This window comes from Conger conger, chromosome 3 (genome assembly GCF_963514075.1).
Source record: "Conger conger chromosome 3, fConCon1.1, whole genome shotgun sequence".
NCBI classification, from domain to species: Eukaryota; Metazoa; Chordata; class Actinopteri; order Anguilliformes; family Congridae; genus Conger; species Conger conger.
The window spans coordinates 44,588,901-44,609,886 of NC_083762.1; the positions used below are offsets into that span (position 1 = coordinate 44,588,901).

At 41.8% G+C, this 20,986-nt stretch overlaps 2 protein-coding genes across 12 annotated transcripts in view; both read left to right on the plus strand.

Annotated features, from left to right (window-relative positions):
• wipf1a (WAS/WASL interacting protein family, member 1a) overlaps positions 1 to 13,007 on the plus strand; it is a 28,874-nt gene extending 15,867 nt beyond the window's left edge. For 5 of the 7 annotated variants that reach the window (XM_061233420.1, XM_061233425.1, XM_061233422.1 and 2 more), the window contains exons 2-8: positions 3,494 to 3,587; positions 4,341 to 4,470; positions 5,228 to 5,389; positions 5,519 to 6,241; positions 7,661 to 7,876; positions 11,136 to 11,249; positions 11,358 to 13,007. In XM_061233420.1, the coding sequence (XP_061089404.1) occupies positions 3,528 to 3,587; positions 4,341 to 4,470; positions 5,228 to 5,389; positions 5,519 to 6,241; positions 7,661 to 7,876; positions 11,136 to 11,249; positions 11,358 to 11,413 (1,461 nt within the window). In that variant the 5' untranslated portion in view covers positions 3,494 to 3,527 and the 3' untranslated portion in view covers positions 11,414 to 13,007. Of the gene's footprint in view, positions 1 to 441; positions 593 to 630; positions 1,144 to 3,493; positions 3,588 to 4,340; positions 4,471 to 5,227; positions 5,390 to 5,518; positions 6,242 to 7,660; positions 7,877 to 11,135; positions 11,250 to 11,357 lie in introns of those variants that run through there. The other 2 variants (XM_061233424.1, XM_061233423.1) reach the window with 2 other exon arrangements.
• Positions 13,008 to 20,135: 7,128 nt separating this feature from the next.
• Positions 20,136 to 20,986, plus strand: part of gpr155a (G protein-coupled receptor 155a) — a 45,358-nt gene continuing 44,507 nt past the window's right edge. For all 5 annotated transcript variants that reach the window (XM_061236604.1, XM_061236605.1, XM_061236606.1 and 2 more), the window contains exon 1: positions 20,136 to 20,269. The gene's annotated coding sequence lies outside the window, so the exon portion shown is untranslated. The remainder of the gene's footprint in view (positions 20,270 to 20,986) is intronic.

Here is a 20,986-nt window from a genome sequence, read left to right on the forward strand (position 1 = left end):
CCATGGTGATATCACAGTTGGGTAAGAGAGGTATTTGTCTCTGTCATGGAGCTGGAGCTGGTGAGGAGCCTGGATGTTTTTCTATGTATTCCCGAGGGCTGTTTGGATATAACCCACCTCCTGAAAGGACTGTCTGTCTCTCGCCTTTTGGCAGAAGGTGAATGTGTGCACAGTGATTGATGGGTAGAGGCATTAGATTGGTTTCATGGCGGTCAGAGATGTCGATTTAATAGGCTGCTTAGTTGCAGCATGTTCCTGCAGTTGGCAAAAGACCTAAAAATAAAAAGGTTTGGTTGTTTTGCAATCTTTGTAAAAAAAAGAACGTTTCTGATTTATTTTCAGGAAGTTGCGACGTTAAATGCCCCTGCGAGTGTGGTAAAGTGTTTGTGTTTTCCGGTGGAATTGAGCAATGACGCAGTCGTTTTTGTGGCCGTGCGTATTCTGTGTACTCAGTGGGTCAGGAAGCCGAGCCAGTGGAATGTGTGGGGGCTTCTGTACGCCAGTGTCAGGTGAGGAGCAGTGCATCTGTTGGCAGAGCTGCAACTGTATGGGTTGGATCCATGCATGGGATGCCTTTTATTGGAACCCTCAGGTTAGTCCTGATGTGGATGTTCATTTGGCTGTTTGGTGGAAATAAGAAGAGCAGACTTTGTCAGTAAGGAATACACAAAAGGGAAAAGAATGCGGTCGCAAACATGACACTGACGATGACGCTGATTACTCTTATCATTATTAAAATGGTCACTTTTGTAACTTCGTGGGTTAGCATGAGTTTAGAAATTGACATGCGAAGGGAAGGTGTACTGTTGCTGAGACAGGATGGCTGTGGGTTTTGCGTTTAGTGCACAGATCTTCCTGTTGACCTCTCACAGGAAACTGAGGGCCTCCAGCAGACCCATCTCATTTGTTTCATTTTTGACATGCAAATCCAGCACTGCATTGGCATACTGCGGAGCACTGAGAACACACAAAGCCATCTGATTGGATAGTGAAGCCTGGAAATGCAGGAAATGGTTTCTTTCTCAAAAGCCATTTTAAAACTATTTGCTAGATTTGCAGCGTTTTATTTCCAGGGGAATTGAGGAAGGAGGAGTTTACTGAGTGTACTATGGCCATTTTGTGAAACCTAATGGCAGAATGACAGTAAGTAAGATGCAGGCTGTTATTTTACTCTAGTTCTCACAGGCCTCAACAGCTTGTGCAGAGCTGCTAACTCATGCTCTTGGGCTATATTTGAACAGTCTTTACGTCCTGGTTCTGGCATTTGAAAGAATATATTTTAACTGAGCTTGATTATTTTGGTCAAAAAGACTGATGCTAACCCTTAAAACAGATGGATATAGATTTTGTTAAAATATAAACTTTAAAATGTTTGAAATTGTGTTTCTGCTAACAGAAAGGATGATATACTTTATGTAGTATGCTACTTCGCATATTCCCTGTGAATTAAATAGCTATATAAATGCTTCTGGGTCCACTGGAAGTATATTATTAATTTAATAAAATGCTGGTTTAATGCTGCTTTGCACAGAGGCCAAATCTGGCCAATCCTTGCATGTTTATGTAGTGTTCTATTTAAGGCTTTATAACTCTGGATGCGAACATCACTGAGATTTGGAAAATGGCTTAATTGGTGCTAGACGCATGCAAGTTTACCTTATTTTAATAATTTAGGTATAAATGAAGTGAAGGGTCACAAATGTAAAACGGATCATAAACCTTTTGGTCACAAGTCTGAAATGCACAAGTAAATGCCGAAGTAAAATTGTGCATTGCTGCAAATAAAATAAAATAATCACAGTACTACACATCTAATGCTTTGACTCATCGAACTCACTTCTACATCATTTCCAAGTGAGAATTACAATCTTTTCATCTGCATGGTGTTCAACATATAACATATAGGGGTCCAAAATTCCATACAAAACCTCTCCTAAAACAAATACAATGCTTTTTGTCCATTATAAAGCATTTAAATGTGCCCTTCATGCTGATTAAACATTGATATCACATTCACAATAATGTAAAATCAGTGTGACACTGGTACACATACCTAAATATGTAATCCATCACTTTTGTATATTTTCTGTACTCAAAAAGTATTCAATCCTTTCTTGCAAGGATATTTCAACACTCAAATGTCCTTGTATTGATGAATTGTACCACTATGAGTCCTGTAGAAACTTTGCATACAAAGGTGTTTTGTGTTTTGTGTGGTTAGCTTTACCCTCTAGCTGTGCAAATATTTTTATTTTATCTCTGATTTCTTTGTGGATGATTCTGGTGATACTTTCCCATACAGGTTTCAAACTTTAACTTGCCTCAGACTCTAAAATGAGATGCTTCTCATAGCTTTTTTTATATTTATGGATGAAATGCTATTCATTTGGGAGATAATAAGGAGGTTACACACACAGTGTAGAAAAATTACAAACTGTTGGGGCCAATTTGACCCCAATCATAAAAGCTGTCTTAAAAATTTAACATAATATGAGGGTTAAATATTAACAATTTATTTTTCTTTTTTTAAAGCAGGATGCTGTTAGCCAGTTGGCAGTTACATAAAAATGCAAATCTGTTTCTGTGCAATAAGCCATACAGTAGCTTTCTGATATTTTGAAAATCACTATGGCTTTAATACATACTACATTTTGTGCTAATTTAAAGACTTGAAACAGACCGCTGACTTGTAACTTGATTTCTTATGGAAACCAAACATTCCAAACATTTACCTTGAGGTGATGAGCCTAGAGAGATTATGACATTTTTGTGAGCTTGTCCTCTCTTGCCCACTGGATCTACATACAGAAGCGAATGCTTTGTATATCAGCTTGTATCAGAAGTGTGAAATATATTTTGTGCATTTTGTCCATTTGGTGTGTTTGGTGTCATTGTGTGTGTGTTCTGTACATTTGGGGTGACCAGTGTGGTGATTGTGTGTGTGTTCTGTACATTTGGGGTGACCAGTGTGGTGATTGTGTGTGTGTGTTCTGTACATTTTGGGTGACCTGTGTGTGTGTGTGTGTGTGTGTGTGTGTGTGTTCTGTACATTTGGGGTGACCAGTGTGGTGATTGTGTGTGTTCTGTAGATTTGGGATGACCAGTGTGGTGATTGTGTGTGTGTGTTCTGTAGATTTGGGGTGACCTGTGTGTGTGTGTGTGTGTGTGTGTGTTCTGTACATTTGGGGTGACCAGTGTGGTGATTGTGTGTGTTCTGTAGATTTGGGGTGACCTGTGTGGTGTGTGTGTGTGTGTGTGTGTGTGTGTGTGTGTGTGTGTGTGTGTGTGTATGTGTGTGTGTGTGTGTGTGTTCTGTACATTTGGGATGACCAGTGTGGTGATTGTGTGTGTTCTGTACATTTGGGGTGACCAGTGTGGTGATTGTGTGTGTGTGTTCTGTAGATTTGGAGTGACCGGTGTGGTGATTGTGTGTGTGTGTGTTCTGTAGATTTGGAGTGACCGGTGTGGTGATTGTGTGTGCTCTATCCCTCAGGTGTGAGAAGTGAAAGGATTACAAAGGGGCCGAGATGCCAGTGCCTCCACCACCACCTCCCCCTGCGCCTCCTCCTCCGCCTACACTTGCTTTGGTAAACTGTACTTTTTATTTTAAATATTTACACCGCACAACAGTTATATTAGATTACTGCTTTGTTCCTTTGCCCACTAAAGAGTCATAAAACAGCCATTTATCGCAATGATTAATAACTCCCTGAGAATGTGAGAATGGAATATATTCCCTCGGATTTAATCTCATGACTTTGTTATTGGGTCAGTTTAATATTTTTTCTGAATTAGCTGTTTGTGGTAGATCCAGTGGCTGTACCAAACTAAATGCTGAATCTAAGCATGTGTGCTTCGTTAGTCCCTAGATGGGAGACCTCCTGGGAAAAGTAAGTTGTTGTTAGAGATGTTGGTGGGCAACTAGCTTGCACACTTCCCTCTGGACTAAAGCGAACTCCATTGGTCCAGAACAGTGATAGAAGGCCGTATCCTTTTAATACAACTTTAAACTGACAGCCAGATTCACTGTCATCAGTGAGGATCCCACTGCAGTTTTTGAAAGAGTAAAGGTGTTAAAACCCTTGTATTCTGGCCAATTTGCCGTTCTTAGCCCAGCTGTCAGGACATTGGATAGTTTGCGTGCTCCATTTATTCGACATGTCGGTTGACTGAAGGGCTTCATTGTACTTCCTGTATTTTGGGAATACAACCTTCTGTGCCTCTGGTTTCCAATTGAGCATTTGTAATTGCTGCTGCACTACAATGTCCCCTTGTGGGCAGTGTAAGCTACTGCTGAGAGTTGTTCCACTCTTGGTCATTGTGTTGCAATTTCATTTTAGGCAAATACAGAAAAGCCGTCCCTCAACCGGTCCGAACAGCATGGACGAAATGCATTATTATCAGACATCTCAAAGGGTGCTCGACTGAAGAAGGCGGTCACGAATGACAGGAGCGCCCCAGTTTTTGACAGTAAGTAAACAGTCGTAGAGAATTTTAGCCTTTAGCCAATTGCCACATTGTATAACATGTCATATCGTACTGCTCTTTCACTTATGAAATATTTATTTGGTGTCGTGGCTAATGACCTGGCATTTTGAAAGCTTTATTCTGAACATTTGTCTGACCATGGTTGGGTGCCTGCGCTGAGCAAAGCCCACAGAAGGTATCAGTTAAGATATGATCGTTTTTAATGGAATGTTGGCTAAGCAGGAAGAGCGCTCACATAATGAGATTTAAGCAGGCCTCTCAGCTTCCACATATTATCCTTGGTCATTTGAGCACAGTGCAGAGATGGAGAAACTCATTTTGACATCCATTAGAAATGAGTATGTGGAGTCATTGTCCAGGAGGGCTTGAGCAGTTCTGGCTGCCAGCTTTTTTCAGGCGAGGAGTGCTTTGTGCTTGACTGATGCTGACTGGTCATATTGTCTCAGCATATATGGCCATCCCCCCCTATTGTGATATTTCTGTCCAGAACAAGCATTGCAAGTGTCCAAAAACCTTTTACAGTTCCCAGTAGCATCGGTTCCCTTTATTGTGCATTGTACTGAAGTGTATTTAATTGGTTGTGAAGATTTAAACTGATTGTGGCTTCAGCTCTCCCTCTTAGATGGATTGAATGTGTTCTTTTTTGTGGACTGTGTACACCTGTGCGTGAGCTGGGTAATGCTACACTGGAGTTGTGTCTGTTCTGTTAAATGAGAATGCTTTGATTTTGTTTTGACAGAGCCCAAAGGTGGTGGAGGTGGAGGTGGAGGTGGAGGTGGAGGTGGAGGTGGAGGTGGTGGGGGAGGGGGAGGGTTTGGTGGAGGAGCTCCTGGAGGTCTTGGTGGGCTCTTCCAGGGTGGGATGCCTAAGCTCCGATCCGCTGGGAACAGAGACAGCAACGGTAAGTTATCTGGAGAAACTGTGAAGAGCACTAAATGAGGATGCTCTATTCGAATTATTTGCATAAAGTTTGTTTTTCACTGTGCTGCAGTACTCTTTATATTCTTAACTTACTTCTCTTATGCCTCAGACTCCGGTGCTGTCAAACCTCCCCTGATGCCTCCTGGAGGAAGGTCCTCAGGTCCCAAACCCTCAGCCGGGGGCATGGGAGGAGGACCGCCTCGACTCCCTGGAGCCCCCCCGGTCCCAGGGGGAAGGGCACCAGACCTACCCAAGTCCCGCGCGACTCCATCAAGACATGATGTGGGAGGGGGCCCGCCCCCAGTGCCCAATACCCCACGCCCCAACCAAGGAGGCTTCCAGAACAAAGGCCCAGGTGGGGGGCGAGGCGCACCCCCCAGCTTCCCGGGACGATCCTCAACCAGCGGCCCGTTCGGCCGCCAACCGTCGGTCAGCGGGCCCCCGCCCATCCCCAGCAGTGGCCGGCCGCCCCTGCCCCCAGCTCCCGGCAGGCCCTCCGACGACCGCCCCCCTCCTCCGGTGCCCACGGCGAACAGGCCGTCCATGCCTCGGGACGGGCCGCCTCCGCCCCCGTCTCTCAACAACAAGCCAGCGATGTCTTCCTCCCGCTTTTCGGCCAGCAGCGGACCTCCTCTACCCCCCGGCAGACCCGGCCCCCCGCCCCTGCCCCCAACCCCTGGAGGCGATGAACACACGCCTAGACTGCCCCAGAGGAACGTGTCCCTCAACTCTCACGCCCCCCCTGCACCTCCGCCGGGGCGGTCCGGCCCCCTTCCACCCCCTCCCAACGAGAGACCACCCCCCCCTGGCCGGCATCCACCTGGGCGCTCAGGTAGGAAGCCAAGTAACAATAATAATGACGCTTTTATCCAAAGCAACTTGCAGCTGATTAGACTACGCAGGGGACAATCCCCCTGGAGCAATGCAGGGTTAAGGGCCTTGCTCAAGGGCCCAGCAGCTGTGTGGATCTTATTGTGGATATACCGAGGCTCGACCACTAACATTCTGGGTCCCAGTCATGTGCCTTCACCAATGAGGGGTATTGAGCTTCAAAGATACGTCAACGGGCTCCAAGCAGATACAACCTTTTCAATTTAGCATTCATGCTTTTAAGCACTGTTTTTGTGTAAAACTTCACATGCATATTGAGCGCCTTATAAACATATTTATGACACAAACTAATTTGTTGGAAATGTGAGGCAGAACCTTAAAATTTTGAGGTCTTGATAAGCCTGCCTTTTTTGGAGCTTTTATGAGGACTTCGGCACTGCAGTCCACAACTTTTTTTTTAAACTGTCTGACTTAACAGCTGGAGTTTAATACCTGATTACGGTTAGAATGTAAACCAAAAAAACAAAAAACACAATCGTTACTATCTGGAGGAATGTATGGTTGGGATCACATGACGCCATTTAAATTCCTTTCCTTTCCTTGTGTTTTATCTGGCAAACAGTAGGGCTTAGCTTGCCTACAATGAAGACTGAACCATCACAGCCAACTTGAACTGAAATGTCATTAGTGGAGAATAATTCTGGGCCATTCCGTGTTCGCTCAAATGAAGTGCCCCGCAGCATTTGCGGTGGCGCAACAGGCTAAGATGCAGCGGACTTGCAGTTCCAGTGTGGAGTGGCATAATTGGATTGCCGCTCCAGAGGGCGGATCTTGGCAGGGTTAGCTGATCGCCGCACAATAAGAACCTCGGACACCTTGGAACCACGGACACGATTAGAGAGATGAGACGTCTTGAAGAAGGCGTGTCGCTCTTCCTCGGCCCGCCAGGGGGCGGGGTGTGAGCGGTGTATCTAACACTGACTCTAATTCAAATAGAGGGGGGTACAATTGGCTACTAAATTGGGAGAAAAAGGGAAAAATCATAAATAATTTTTTAAAGATTTGATCTTTGAGCTGCTTAATTTTTGTGCTAGAGCCTTCTAAAATGTAGGGGGGGGGCATCAATTAATAAATTGAAGAAATGCAGCGCAGTGCTCTTTATCTGAGTTGACACAGAATGGCCCTACTGTTGCATGCAAGAGTCTCCTACTTCTCCACATGTGGTAGTGAAATGTTGGGAAATGTATTGTCTAGATTGATGTTGTTGCTTCTAAACAACATCACTTTTAAATTTCATCCCCAGTATAAAGCATTGTGATACTAGGCCTGAAGAATGTAAGCATGATTGAAGGGGTTCCATGGTGCTGATTTTTTACCTCTTGGCCTTAATTCAAGTATCTCTGATTGGGTGCCATTTCAGGACCCCTCCCACCCCCACCCCCAGGGGGTAGGACAGGAGGAGGAAGCATGAGGTCATCACCAGTCCCTCCCCCACCAAATCGGCTGGGCGCAGAGCCATCCAGAGGCGGAAGCAGACCACCGCCCCCGCCCGACCGCCCCGGTGCAGGAGGTGCCCCACCTCCACCACCTCCTCCGATAGGAAATGGATTCCAGAACTCCCACCATAACCCCTCAGGCAAGAGTGCAGGCAGCACTGGAGGTTGCTTCACCCAACCTCATTTCTGCTTTAAATACGCTGACATGAAAACCACATTGAATGCGCAGCTTACAGTCAGCCTCTTTTGGTTTAAAGGCCCACACACATTTTTGTTATGTTGTGCTTTCGGTTTGTGTTCCATGCTGATTCAAGTATAAAAAAAAAAAAAAAAAACAGAATTTGATCGAAGTATGCATATTTTAGGATCAAACTGCTATTTTTCCAAAGTTTCTGTAAAACTGTTTCCCACATGACATGGCCTATATATTTGCGACCAGGGTGTCATTAATAAGTGCATTTATTATGCAACAAATTTCTCCCATTTACTAAGACGTTTGGTTAGTCAGAAAAAATTAACCAGAGCCAAGCTAATCGTACTATGTCTGTCAATTCACAACATTCAGAGCCATCGGACCTAAATGCAGACTACTCTTCATTATCAACAAACTTTTATTTTTCTGAGTCAGTGTTTATCCAGCAGTTGAACAGATGTTCAACAACAGATTAACAAACTAAACTTGGTTGCCAAACAAAAATAGCTGTCATTTTCCATTTTTTAGTTTGCAGTGCAAAATGTAATCCAGTCTTCTGGATGCACCCAGCTGAAGCCGATCATATTTGGCTGTATTAATCAGAAAAAAAACTGGTTGAGCGCTGTGATTATCCTGTTAATCTTGTTTAATGACTGTGAATACATAGAAAGTATGCAATATTATTCAATATCATAACAACATAATTTTATTCAAACATCTTATAATGTGTATTCAACATGCTTAGCCTTCAAATGGGTGAAAACTGTAACGCGTCTGCATCACAGAAAGTATTAGGGGATCTTTGGTCACTTGGGTAGTAACACTTCTAGCATTTGGAACTGTACCTCCCTCCTGAGTCTTTCAGCACACTTGTCCCTGGTTATGGTTATGCACTTTAGTGTACATCACTCTATATGACTGTAATGTAATGTAACAAATAATGAGAGGCATTGTCTGGATCCGAACTGGATTTCACTGAGGGTCAAAATCTGGTCTGGTCTCGGGCATTCAGACTTGGTTAGACTATCTCAATATTAATTTGAAAAATACAGGCAAATTTGATTTAGGAAAATGTAGGTCCATTGTGTTTGCACATTCCTTTGAGGAGACTCAACATAATCGGGTTTGCATAATATGTTTTCTCTGAGGGGGAAAAGGAAGCGCTCTCGGCTGCTAGTCGACAGCTCTCGGTTGTGTTTATCTTCTAAAGCAAATTCTAAAACCAATATGAATTCAGCATCCACCATGCATAACTTGCTACTATATATGGTTCCATGTGCTTCAGCATAATTAAAATGAGTGCAGTAAATATTTTGTGATTTGGACTTTGCCTAAGATATTTCCACATTAGTTTGCACACCCCACATTAAACAAACTGTTTGTAGGAAAATGTACAGTGGTATGGTTTGGGCGCCCCTGGTCAATTAATCCCTAAGTGAAAAGAAGCACACAATCTCTTCAAGGTACAACTTAACCTTTATATATCTCTGCCAATTTGAATGCACAATTACTATTTTTGGTTAAATTCAGCAAGAAAATAGTAAACTAAATGTGTGAACATGTACACTAACTGAGCACTTCATTATGTAGACCTGTACAACAGCTTGCAAATATTTAATCAGCCAATTATGTGGCAGCAACTAAATGCATAAACACCTGTAGACATGGTCAAGAGGTTAAGCTGTTGTTCAAACCAAATGTCAGAATGGGGAAGGAATGTGATCTAAGTGACTTTGACCATGAAATGTTGGTGGTTTGAATAAACTGCTAATCTCCTCGGAAATGCCTTGTTAATGCGAGTGGTCAGTGGAGAAGGGCCATACTGGTCAAAGCTGACAGGTGACAGTAACGCATATAAACACGCATAATAACAGTGGTATGTAGAAGAGCATCTCTTAACACACAACGCATCAAACCTCTTCAGTGCATAGGCTACAGCAGTAGAAGACCAATAAATCTAAAAAATAAGTCATATATAATGAAGTGCTCACTGAGTGTATGTACCTTTCCATTTGATCCATTAATACTCAATTTTAAAGTCTCAAAACGTGATTGACTCTTTACGGCTTAAGTCAAGTGACGATAATTCCAGAGCTTAATAAATATTCTGACCCTTATAACTTCTCAGGGTGTTCTGCTTATTCAACAACTATAGGCTCCTTTAAGTATCTGGCTAGGGTTTTTTAAAAACAAGGTAATTGACTGTTATAAAGCAGTGGAAATGCAATAAGGTGATATCTTAATGCTTCTAGCTTGGAATTTCCACTGTCCGAAACCTCATTAAAAATTTAAAGTAAGGGGAACTGTTGGAGTCGAGACAAAATCTGGAAGACTGGGAAACAGCCTTTTGATAAAATTGTTTGTGGACTGATCGGGAATGCAAGGTAAAATCTGCATATCACTGTAGAAAGGTTTTACAAAAATGATCTGCACAGAAGTTGTTGAACTTTCCTGCAATGTTGAAAAAGTCAACATATGAAGTATGCAACTCTACACTTGAATAAGTCAGAACCGTTTTGGAACCAAGTGCTAACGACTGATTAAATAAAAACTGAACCGCCAAAAATACTTTTGGTGAAAATTCGATCTATTGTGCCTTGGGGTTGTGAACTACTGTGTGAACGAATTAAAGGAAGATTAAAGTTGGAATGGACTTCACATCCCCAGACTTGAGAATGAGTGGATGCAGTGCATGTTTGAAGACCTGAGAATATATCTGAATGGTTCTAAGTCCAGAAACCAAAAGACCCTGCTGAATCTTCCAGAAATCAGGGATGAAAATGTAAAAAAGCCAGGGCAGCTGTAATTTCAGCACACTAGATTTCTCAGATGGCAGGGTACTTAAAGGAATACACCAATGTTTTGGGAAATATACCTTTTCCCCCGACTGGCTCAGTTTCCATGTCAGCATAACATGTTAACTTAGCATAAAGACTTGAAGCCTATAGGAGTCAGTAGCCTCCTTCAAATTGACTCCGAAGCAGAAAACTCCAAAGCCGTCTTCTTTACACGAGGTATCGTGTATTTGAAATGTGGTCATAGTTCTATCTAACCATCTAACTTGTCTGAAAACAATCTCTCTTGTGATTGCTTCGGAGTTTCTGTAAGGTGCATTTCTTCATTCTGAAGTAGGTAGGCTACTGCTACTCCAATATGCATTGAAGGCTGAAGGTGAAGACTGATGTGTGTGCATTTGTCTTGTGCAGATGATTGGGAAGGCAGGTTCTCCTTCCATCCAGTATCAGACCTGCCCCCACCAGAGCCGTACATGCCTTTCCAGAAGACCTACCCCAGCAAGATGAGCAAGAACGACAGCAGAGGTGAGGCTAGCTGTCCGCATTCTCCCCCCTGCCGGCCAAGCTTTGGTCAGCTGGGTCCGTCCATCTGTTGTAGTTCTGCCCTACCTAATGCCTTCTGTCTGTTCGCAGGCCCTGGAAAAAAAGAAAGGGGTGCACCTCCATTGCCCCCCCATCCCCAAGCGTAGCGACACCGTTGATTCCTAGGAGCTGCCGTTTTTTTGGACCACAATCCCAACCCTCCCCTCCCAGTTATATCTATCAGAGACCTGTCTGCTCTTCTCTTTTAGCTCTCTGTTCTTTTAAGGAAATGTGCAGCATTTGGCCAAGTCTGTATATAGGCCAAAATAATAAGAGATCATTGACGTTTACAGCCCACCCTCTTAATAAGTTATCTTCGCAGTAAGGCCCAAATATATCCGTTTACATGGAGACCTGAGTGTGGGGCTGTGTGGCGGGTGTCTATTCTTTTGTTTCTTGTTCTGAAATGGGTTATTTTTTATTAATTTCAATTGATGCTAAATTGACTATTTGCTGTTTCTATGCAAGGTTAATCATGGGGGAGCTGAAATGGCATTGACATTATCTGTCAAAATTTTATGTGACATATAATGCGGTCTGTCATTGCCAAGGCATATGCCAATAATATATGCATAAGGTCTCTTATTGGTTTACCCCGCTTCCATTATAATCCAAGACTGTGCCACTATGTAAGTATAACCAGTGAAGTTTATAATCCACAAACTTTCTATGTATTACCTTTATTTTTGATACAGAACACTCTCCCTGGTGGAGAGAGTCCATGACCAAATGGATTCAAAGTAAGTGTTGTGTAGTTGTCAGCATGAGAAAGTTAGTTTGATATTGTTTCCAGTAAGAACGAAGAAATGATGGACTGCCACACTAGACCAAAGAAAAAAAGTCATGGTGGAACGGTGTTTTTTTTTTTTTTTTTTTTTTTTTTTTTTGCTTGTTTTTTCTTTTTCAAATTCCACATTATTTGTCTGAATTAGACTTTGTTAGTTATGAGAACAGTATTACCATTAGTCTTTCTTACACATTTGTGCACACCATATTTTATACATCCTATTGCATGAGCTGTTTTCATAATAAGTCCAGGAACCCCTATCCTGCACATGCCTGTGATCTAGAGAATGAGTGGTGTGAATTTTTTTTTTTTTATGGAAAGAACATCTGGTATGCTTGCTCCATCAGTGTTGATTCATTTTCATTGATGGACAGTGTATTTTATGTTTATAAGTGTTGAGCAGAAAGTATATCAGTTCTTGCTTTATTTAAACAAAATTATTTATGTGAAGAATGATTCGATTCTGAAGGACTTGGATGTTGTAAGTCATACTGGACCAAAGAAAGAATCCCAGTCAAAAAGCCAAAGACAAATTGGATATAAACCCAATAATCTATTTTGTTTCATTTTTTAGAATATGTCCATCTGTCCATTTTATTTGTCATTTGGCACAATATCATTCATAGAGATGCATATATCTTACACCAGAGCTGTTTGAACCCCCCACCCACCCCCACACATCAGTGTGAATCGTAAGTTCTTCACATTGCTCTTGAAAGGGGCATAATCACGGTACTTTCACAGGTAATGACCCTTGCTCTGTAGGCTACAAGTCTGCATCAATGGGGTCTTAATTTCTTTTTGTTTGTCACACTTGTTTCACGAGGACGTGTTTTTCCAGATCACAAATATTGTCTGTTTCATTTTATTTTCCCAGATTGGGGTTTCCAAATAAAACCGTCTTTAACCATTGACTTTGTGTGCTTTCTAAGTACATCATTCGATGCATGACATCTTATAGGCAAAGTTCTAAATTACATTATAATGCAAAATTAAGCCCTCCAAAGGTGAATGCTGAAATGGTAATGGCTATTCTTCGTTTTTGTAACAATAGCATACTTGGCTGGCCTACGGTTTTCTACTATCTATTAAAGACTCCTGGTAAAAAGGGAACATGGAACAAACCCTACGCTGACATAAAGACATTTTGTAATGTGAGGAGGGCAGTGCTTGAATTGGGCCACAGCTCACTGGGATGCAGTCCCACCACTTAAGTAACGGGTTGCAGGCACTCACAATTATTCGTAATGACCGGGACTGCTAATTCCGTTAATTTCCTGCAATTCTGTGGCAAAATGACCACATTCCATTTATAAGTAATGTATGAAATAAGATCCAGCCATGTAAATCCTATTCTACCCCTAATAGTAGTATTTTAATTAAAAACAGGTTCATATTGTGGATGACAATTCCCAGATTATAAATCATGTGATGGAGATTGCATATGAACTTGATAGTGCTTGTGGCACGCTGGCTCTGTTTGTGGGAAGGAAGCAGGGCAATTCGAGGACCACACCCATACCTGGACTACGTTATGGCAAAACTCCACTAATAAACTCTAGTAACCTCATAGTTTATATTCTTATTCATGTCTTCACGGATGGTGCAGTGGGTAGCACTGCCGCCTCACAGCAAGGAGGTCCTGGGTTCGAATCCCAGTCTGTGTGGAGTTTGCATATTCTCCCTGTGTTTGCGTGGGTTTCCTTCCGCAGTCCAAAGACATGCAGGTTAGGCTGATTGGAGAGTCTAAATTGCCCATAGGTATGAGTGTGTGAGTGAATGGTGTGTGTGCCCTGCGATGGACTGGCGACCTGTCCAGGGTGTATTCCTGCCTTTTGCCCAATGTATACTGGGATAGGTTCCAGCCCCCCTGCGACCCTGTTCAGGATAAGCGGGTTAGGATAATGGATGGATAGGCAAAACCAGATCAAATCAAGTGAATATCCCTGTAATAAATATTTTTAAACGAATCATTTACCATAAATATAAAATTCTATATAAAATAAAAGCTTTTTGATGCACCAATGCCAATGACAGTGAAGGAAGCCGTTATGAAGCTGAGAAATAAGAAAAAGACAGTCAGAGACATACAGTCAGCCAAACAATAGGCTGAACAAAATCAACTGTTTGGAACATCATTTAGAAGAAAGAGAATATTAGTAATTACAAAGGGACTGTTAGGTCAAAGAAGACCTCTCCAGTTGATGAAGTAAGAATATAAGCCATAATTAAGAAAAAAAAAACCAACACCTGTCTAGCAGATCAGAAACCCTCTTCAGGAGGCTTGTGTGGATGTGTGTGTGCATTCTTCTGCAGAGTAGTCTCTAACAAATCTACAGAGACTACACTGCAAAATGCAAAACACTAGTTGGCTGCAAAAACCGGATGGCCAGGTTAAGGTTTGCTAAGTAATACCTATAAGAGGCTGCAGATTGCTGGAAACAGGTTTTGGGGATAAATGAGAGCAATATTGACTTGTATTTGAGTGAAGACAAGAGCAAAGTATGGACGCTAAAAGGAACTACCCAAGAACCAAAAAACCTCCCCTCATCTGTGAAATGTGGTGGGGGTGTTATAGTTTAGTGAATTGATTTAGTTGAAACGGGGATGATGCACATTAATAAACATTACTGTAAATGCACCAGTTTTAGCCAGCTGGCTAATTTCCAACTGTAGTCCCTGGGCAAGGTGTTAAATGCAAGGGAAAAATCACATTAAAAACAGATAATGTAAGTAAAGTAATTGTAAAAAAACATGCATACAGCACTGTTGAAACACAATAATAGAAATGATTATTGCAGGCAGCAGTCATATAGACATTTGCATTTCTTGCAAGCAAGCAGACAGGTAAGGTAGCTACATATAGCAGACAATGAAAAGCAGACATACATGGTAAAACGGTGAAGACATACAGGCAGTGAATTGGGTAAGGGATTCACAGCGCAGGTAAGCAAAGCATACAAGCAGCATAAATAAATCAGTATCAAATCAGTTATTAAGGGGTTATGAATAAAATACCGGAGAGAGTCAATGAGTGGGATTACCATATTTTAAGCCATATTTTCAAGCTTTGTTTGAATGAAGGCTTGCATCACATATTTATATCCCAGCTTAGTAGGCCATATTTGACCAGCAAAAGCAACATTCCTAAAAACAAACAAATGGTGAGTGAACAGCGTTACAGGGTTAATTATTTAGATGCTCAGTGTCGGACCGGAGCAGCACCCAATGGAGTTTGTAACGATTTTGGTTTTCGTACCAAGACCCTCACTCTTGTCTTTCAAAAGTGAACACTCGTACTTCCAGTGACCACTAGCATGACAGTAGTGACAAACGTATTCCAGCCCACTTTTTGAGGCAAGAATCAGGCAGAGGATTCAGCATTCCAACTATGAGCTGAATGAGCACAGGACATACTCATTTGCAGCATCATATGCAGTCTGAACCTTGTGCTCATTAACATAGGTAGCAATCTGATCTGTCACAGAGTTCTTAAACTGTTCAAAGATGACTAAATCTTTTAGATCATCTCAGGTCTTAATATTCAAGGTGGTGCACCACTGATTAAAGTGAGTCTCAGACAAACCGTGTCTGCTTCTCTGCCTTCTTCCATGATCTAAATCTCTGTCTGTATGCTTCTGGGACTAACTTGAAAGATGGTAAATGGTAAATGGTTGGAATTTATATAGCGCCTTTATCCAAAACGCTGTACAATTGATGCTTCTCATTCACCCATTCATACACACACTCACGGCGATTGGCTGCCATGCAAGGCGCCAACCAGCTCGTCAGGAGCATTTGGGGGTTAGGTGTCTTGCTCAGGGACACTTCGACACAGCCTGGGCAGGGGATCGAACCAGCAACCCTCCGACTGCCAGATGACTGCTCTTATGGCCTGAGCAATGTCACCCCGACAACCCTAAAGCTTGTAAAACAGCAGCCTTAACGCACTGATAGTCACACGCATACTCTGTGCAAAGGGACGAGCAAGCCTCCTGCACCCTGCTGGTAAAAACACATTGTAACAACAGAGTGCGTGTTGAATCTGGCCAATCTCTCACATTAGCCACATGTTCAAACAAAGAGAAAAATGTGTCTACATCTCTTTCATCAAATCTGAGCAGCCACTTTAAATTACTGAGTACATCAAAGTTGTGTGGGTCAGAATTACCATCAGAAGGTCTAGACCCCCGGCCAGCTCCACCAGACAGTTTACCAGCGCTGATTAAGTCTAGCCTTATAATGCTCAAGCTCCAGCTTTTGCATCTGGATTTGTTGTTCTGCATCGATTTATATTAATAGTAACTCCTTTTGCTGCTCAGAAGAAAGACTTGACTCTTTGGGCATAAGAGGAGCTATGGAAGCATTTCATTTAAGCACACCTTTCTCCAACAATACAGAGTTCATAATATCCCTAATGTTTTCTTTTGACGCCTTATGATTAACCAATCATTTATGATTAAGTCCAATTTCATAATGACTAGCAAGCTCCAATAGCTGATCTTAAGGCTGTGATCTTAGGCCGTAAGAGATTATGTTCACGAGAACACTACAATGGACAAGAACAGATATTGAGAAACACCCCAGGGCCCAGTATGTTAAATAAATTAAATAGAGAACTTCATAATATTGCAGAAGAACGGCAGGTCCCTCGCTATGGGTGATCACCCACAATCCCAAGCAAATGGCCCTGACCTACCAATCGCAGCACTGTAACCACATGGACCAGCTGAGCAGTCAATGAGAGACACTCAAATTAAGGTTTTGTGTTTGGAATTATTTATTTTTTTGGATCAGGATCACATCTTCTAGTTCTGAAATATCCCATTTTTAGATATAATCATATCCCATTTTGATCACTTTTTATCTAGATCAAATTTAGTTTTTGTTTATTTTGTGTAAATTTTGAAAATCTGGATAATCTTCATCCCACTGAAAGGGTGGATTCCGGATGTATTCAAGGTTGATGTAGGGACAAGTGGGTGCATTTTTATCCAGTGATTGCTCATTAATTAACATAAATCCTTCCAGCACAATATCCACTCTAAATGGAGAACTAAATATTTTTTAGAACCAAACAAAAATAAAAGTTGTCGAAAGAAAACTGCAAGCCTTAACAATTTGTGAATGCTTTAAGAATTTCACAGTTCTTCCTGCTACACCGGAATCCAGATGGACCTGTTGGACGGGAAATAAGACTTTGGCCTATATATTGTGTAACCTACTAAAGCAGATGAATAGGACTAATATGCAAACTGAATCACACGTTTTCCAACATGTTCACTCGCGTTTGTCGAGTATTGTTATTTCGACCAACAGATCGAGATGTATCTAACGACTGCTAATCTAGATTCTGTAGTCCTGATCCTGTGGTCTCTGGATCAGAATGATCCTATCTGAAAATTATTTGAAAAAGCTGGACAAATCCTACAAGATAAATTTGATCTGGTGTTGCAAAAATAGAGATTTCAAAATCCAGATAATTCTGATCTACAGTCCCCTCCAAAAGTATTGGAACAGCAAGACAAATTTCTTTGTTTTTTCAGTACACTGAATACATTTGGGGTTGAGATAAAAAGATGAACATGAGACAAGAGTTCAGAATTTTAGCTTTTATTTTATTTACACCTAAATGTGTTAACCTACTTAGAACATACTTAGAACATTGGTATTAGACCACCAGATTTTTAGGTGAGCAAAAGTATGGGAAAAGTAAATGACAGGAAAAAACACTTAGTATTTGGTAGCATATCCCTTGCTTGCAATAACTGCATTAACCCTGCAACATCACCAAACTGTTGCATTCTTCTTTCGTGATCTTTTGCTTTTACTGCAGCCTCTTTTAGTTGTTTGTTTTGAGGGTTTTTTCCCCTTCCATCTCCTCTTTAGAAGGTCAGGTGATTGACTTGGTCAGTCTAAAACCTTCCACTTTCTAAGGAAGTACTTTGTTGTGTTGGCAGTGTGTTTTATGTCATTGGCTTGCTACATGACGTTCCTCACTATGGACTTCTGAATTCATCCTGTTGCTACCATCATGAGTTCCTTCATCAATAAAGATTAGTGAGCCCACTGCAGAAGCAGCCATGCAAGCACAAGCCATGACATTTCCTCCACCGTGCTTCACAGATGAGCTCCTACGTTTTGGATCATGAGCAGATCCTTTCTTTCTTCACACTGTGGCCTTTCCATCATTTGGTAGAAGTTAATCTTTGTCTCATCAGTCCTTAAAACTTTTGTGGCTCATCTCTGTACTTCTTTGCAAATTGTATCTGTCAGTGTCACAGGAACCATGTGCAGACTCAGAGATAACCAGAAATGGCTGGTTTAATAACACAGGTAGATAAAGGGGCAGACCGAGTGTGATCCAAAAACAGGCCGGGTCCAAAAACCAATTGGTCAGTCCAAACAGGGCAGAGGTACAGAAATCATGATCCAAAAGGAGAGTCCACAGAGACAGGCAGAGTTCATTAACAGAAAATCCAAGGAACTAAACAGAACAGAACTGATGACAGAAAACACAAGGCTAGAAATGACAGAAAACACAAGGCTAGAAATGACAGCAAACACCCAACATGGAACCAGAACTGAATAGAGCAAAGGCAAACAGAAAGGAAACAGACTTGTCGAACTAGCAACAAGAGAACAAAACAGGCAGGCTTAAATGGACTAACAAATTAACTAAACAATAAACAGGTGTGGGAGCTGGGGAACAGAAAATGAGGAACAGGTGAGAGGAATTGACAAATATATATAATAAGGAGTGAAGGGTAGAGACATGTAATAAGGAAAGAGAGAGGGAAGAGAAGGACTGGAGTGAAAATATAGAAAATAAAAAATAGAAAAAGAGAAAAATAAATAGGGCGTGGACATGACATGGGGCGTCATGGCTCAGGCCGTAAGAGCAGTCGTCTGGCAGTCGGTTCGATCCCCTGCCCAGGCTGTGTCGAAGTGTCCCTGAGCAAGACACCTAACCCCTAAACGCTCCTGGCGAGCTGGTTGGTGCCTTGCATGGCAGCCAATCGCCGTTGGTGTGTGAGTGTGTGTATGAATGGGTGAATGAGAAGCATCAATTGTACAGCGCTTTGGATAAAGGCGCTATATAAATGCCAACCATGACAGTATCGGCTTCCAATTCTTATTACTGATGAGTGGTTTGCATCTTGTGGTATAGCTTCTATATTGCTGCTCTCTGAGTCTTCTTTGAACAGTTGATTGTGATACCTTCACCCCTGCCTTGTGGAGATTGTTTATGATGTCACTGACTGATGTTTTGGGGGTTTTCTTCACAGCTCTCACAATGTTTCTGTCATCAACTGCTGTTGTTTTCCTTGGTCAACCTGTTCAATGTCTATTGCTCAGTACACCAGCGGTTTCTTCCTTTTCCAGGACATTCCAAGTTGTTGTACAAGCTATCACCAATGCTTGTGCAATGGATTTCCCCTCTTTTCTAAACTTCAAAATGGCTTGCTTTTCTCCCAAAGACAGCTCTCTGGTCTTCATGTTGGTTTATCTTTTCTAATGCAAATGCAGTCTTTACAGGCAAAACCCAAGGCTAAAAGCAAAAGTAGACATTCTGAACTTTTTATTGTTTAACCAATCAATGTAACAGGACACATCTGGGCAACACATGCCAGTCACATGTTCCAATATGTTGCTCACCTAAATATTGGGTGGTCGGATACAAAAGGCAATATGTTTTAAGTTTCTAAACAAATCTAGATAAAAAATACCAGGAAATGAAAGCTGAAATTCGGATCTGTCATCTCATGTACGTCTTTTGACCTCAAACTCAATTGACTTCAGTGTATAGCAAAAACAAAGGAATTGACCTTGCTGTTCCAATAAATTTTGAAGGGACTGTATAATTATTAAAAGCCAGAGATTTACAAAACTGCAATACCTCGAGTAACCACTGGGGTTTTCGAGCTCCTCAAAGAATGGCAATTCCGTGGCCCGCCTTTAAGATAACGCGTACTTAATAGTGAAATGTTTGAAATGGACATGATAAGCAACCAATACCCGTGTGTCAGCCTGTCTTGTAGAATGCGTTCCCTGTAGTGGGAGTGGTTTCTAGTCTTGCAGGCCCCCCCCTTAGCCAGCGCTGCAGTCTGTTCGGTGGCTAATAACAGTTCACACCAGTTAGCTATAGCGTTGTCGTCGCTGTGGATTGACAGAGGTGAGTGGGCTGTCACCTTAATGGTTTAAACTGTTGAATTATCTTACGTTGGGTGTCGAGATATACATTGGAGAAAATGATCGAAATTATTTTTGTCAACACTGGTCTACCTTGTTATGGTCGTGTAATTTAAATTTCAAGACCCATATACTTACTGCAAAGCTAGACCGCTGGCAATCGACTATTTCATTTATGTAAGTTACCTAACGTTAAGGCGAGCTAGCTATCTGTTTTAGCTGGTTAGCTATATTAAGTATCTAACGCTAGTTAATAACGATAGGCCGATAACTTAATAAATATACCGATTATGAGAGGTGCTAACATGTAACGTTATTACCGGAACGTTAGGTGGCTACTCGTGTCCCATACTAGCTAGCTAGCTGCGCACCTTTCAGTGAACAAGCTTTTGGATAAGACGTGGTGCGGGGCTGTGCGGGACACATAATTAGACTAACAGTTACTTGATTTTCACGTTGGTTCCCTTAACAATGCTTTGCTTGGTACATGTCTTCAGTTTAATTAAAAACGTCAGTAGGCGGGTAAGCGAATACAAACGTTGTACATATTCTTATACTCTGATTGTTATTACGCAAGTTATATAACTTGGTGGTGGTTATTTCATTTTGTGTCTCCATTATGTAATAAGACAACTTTAGGTCAACATATGCGATGCAATATTGTGGACAATCCGCTGGATTGGAGTGATACGGTGGTTCA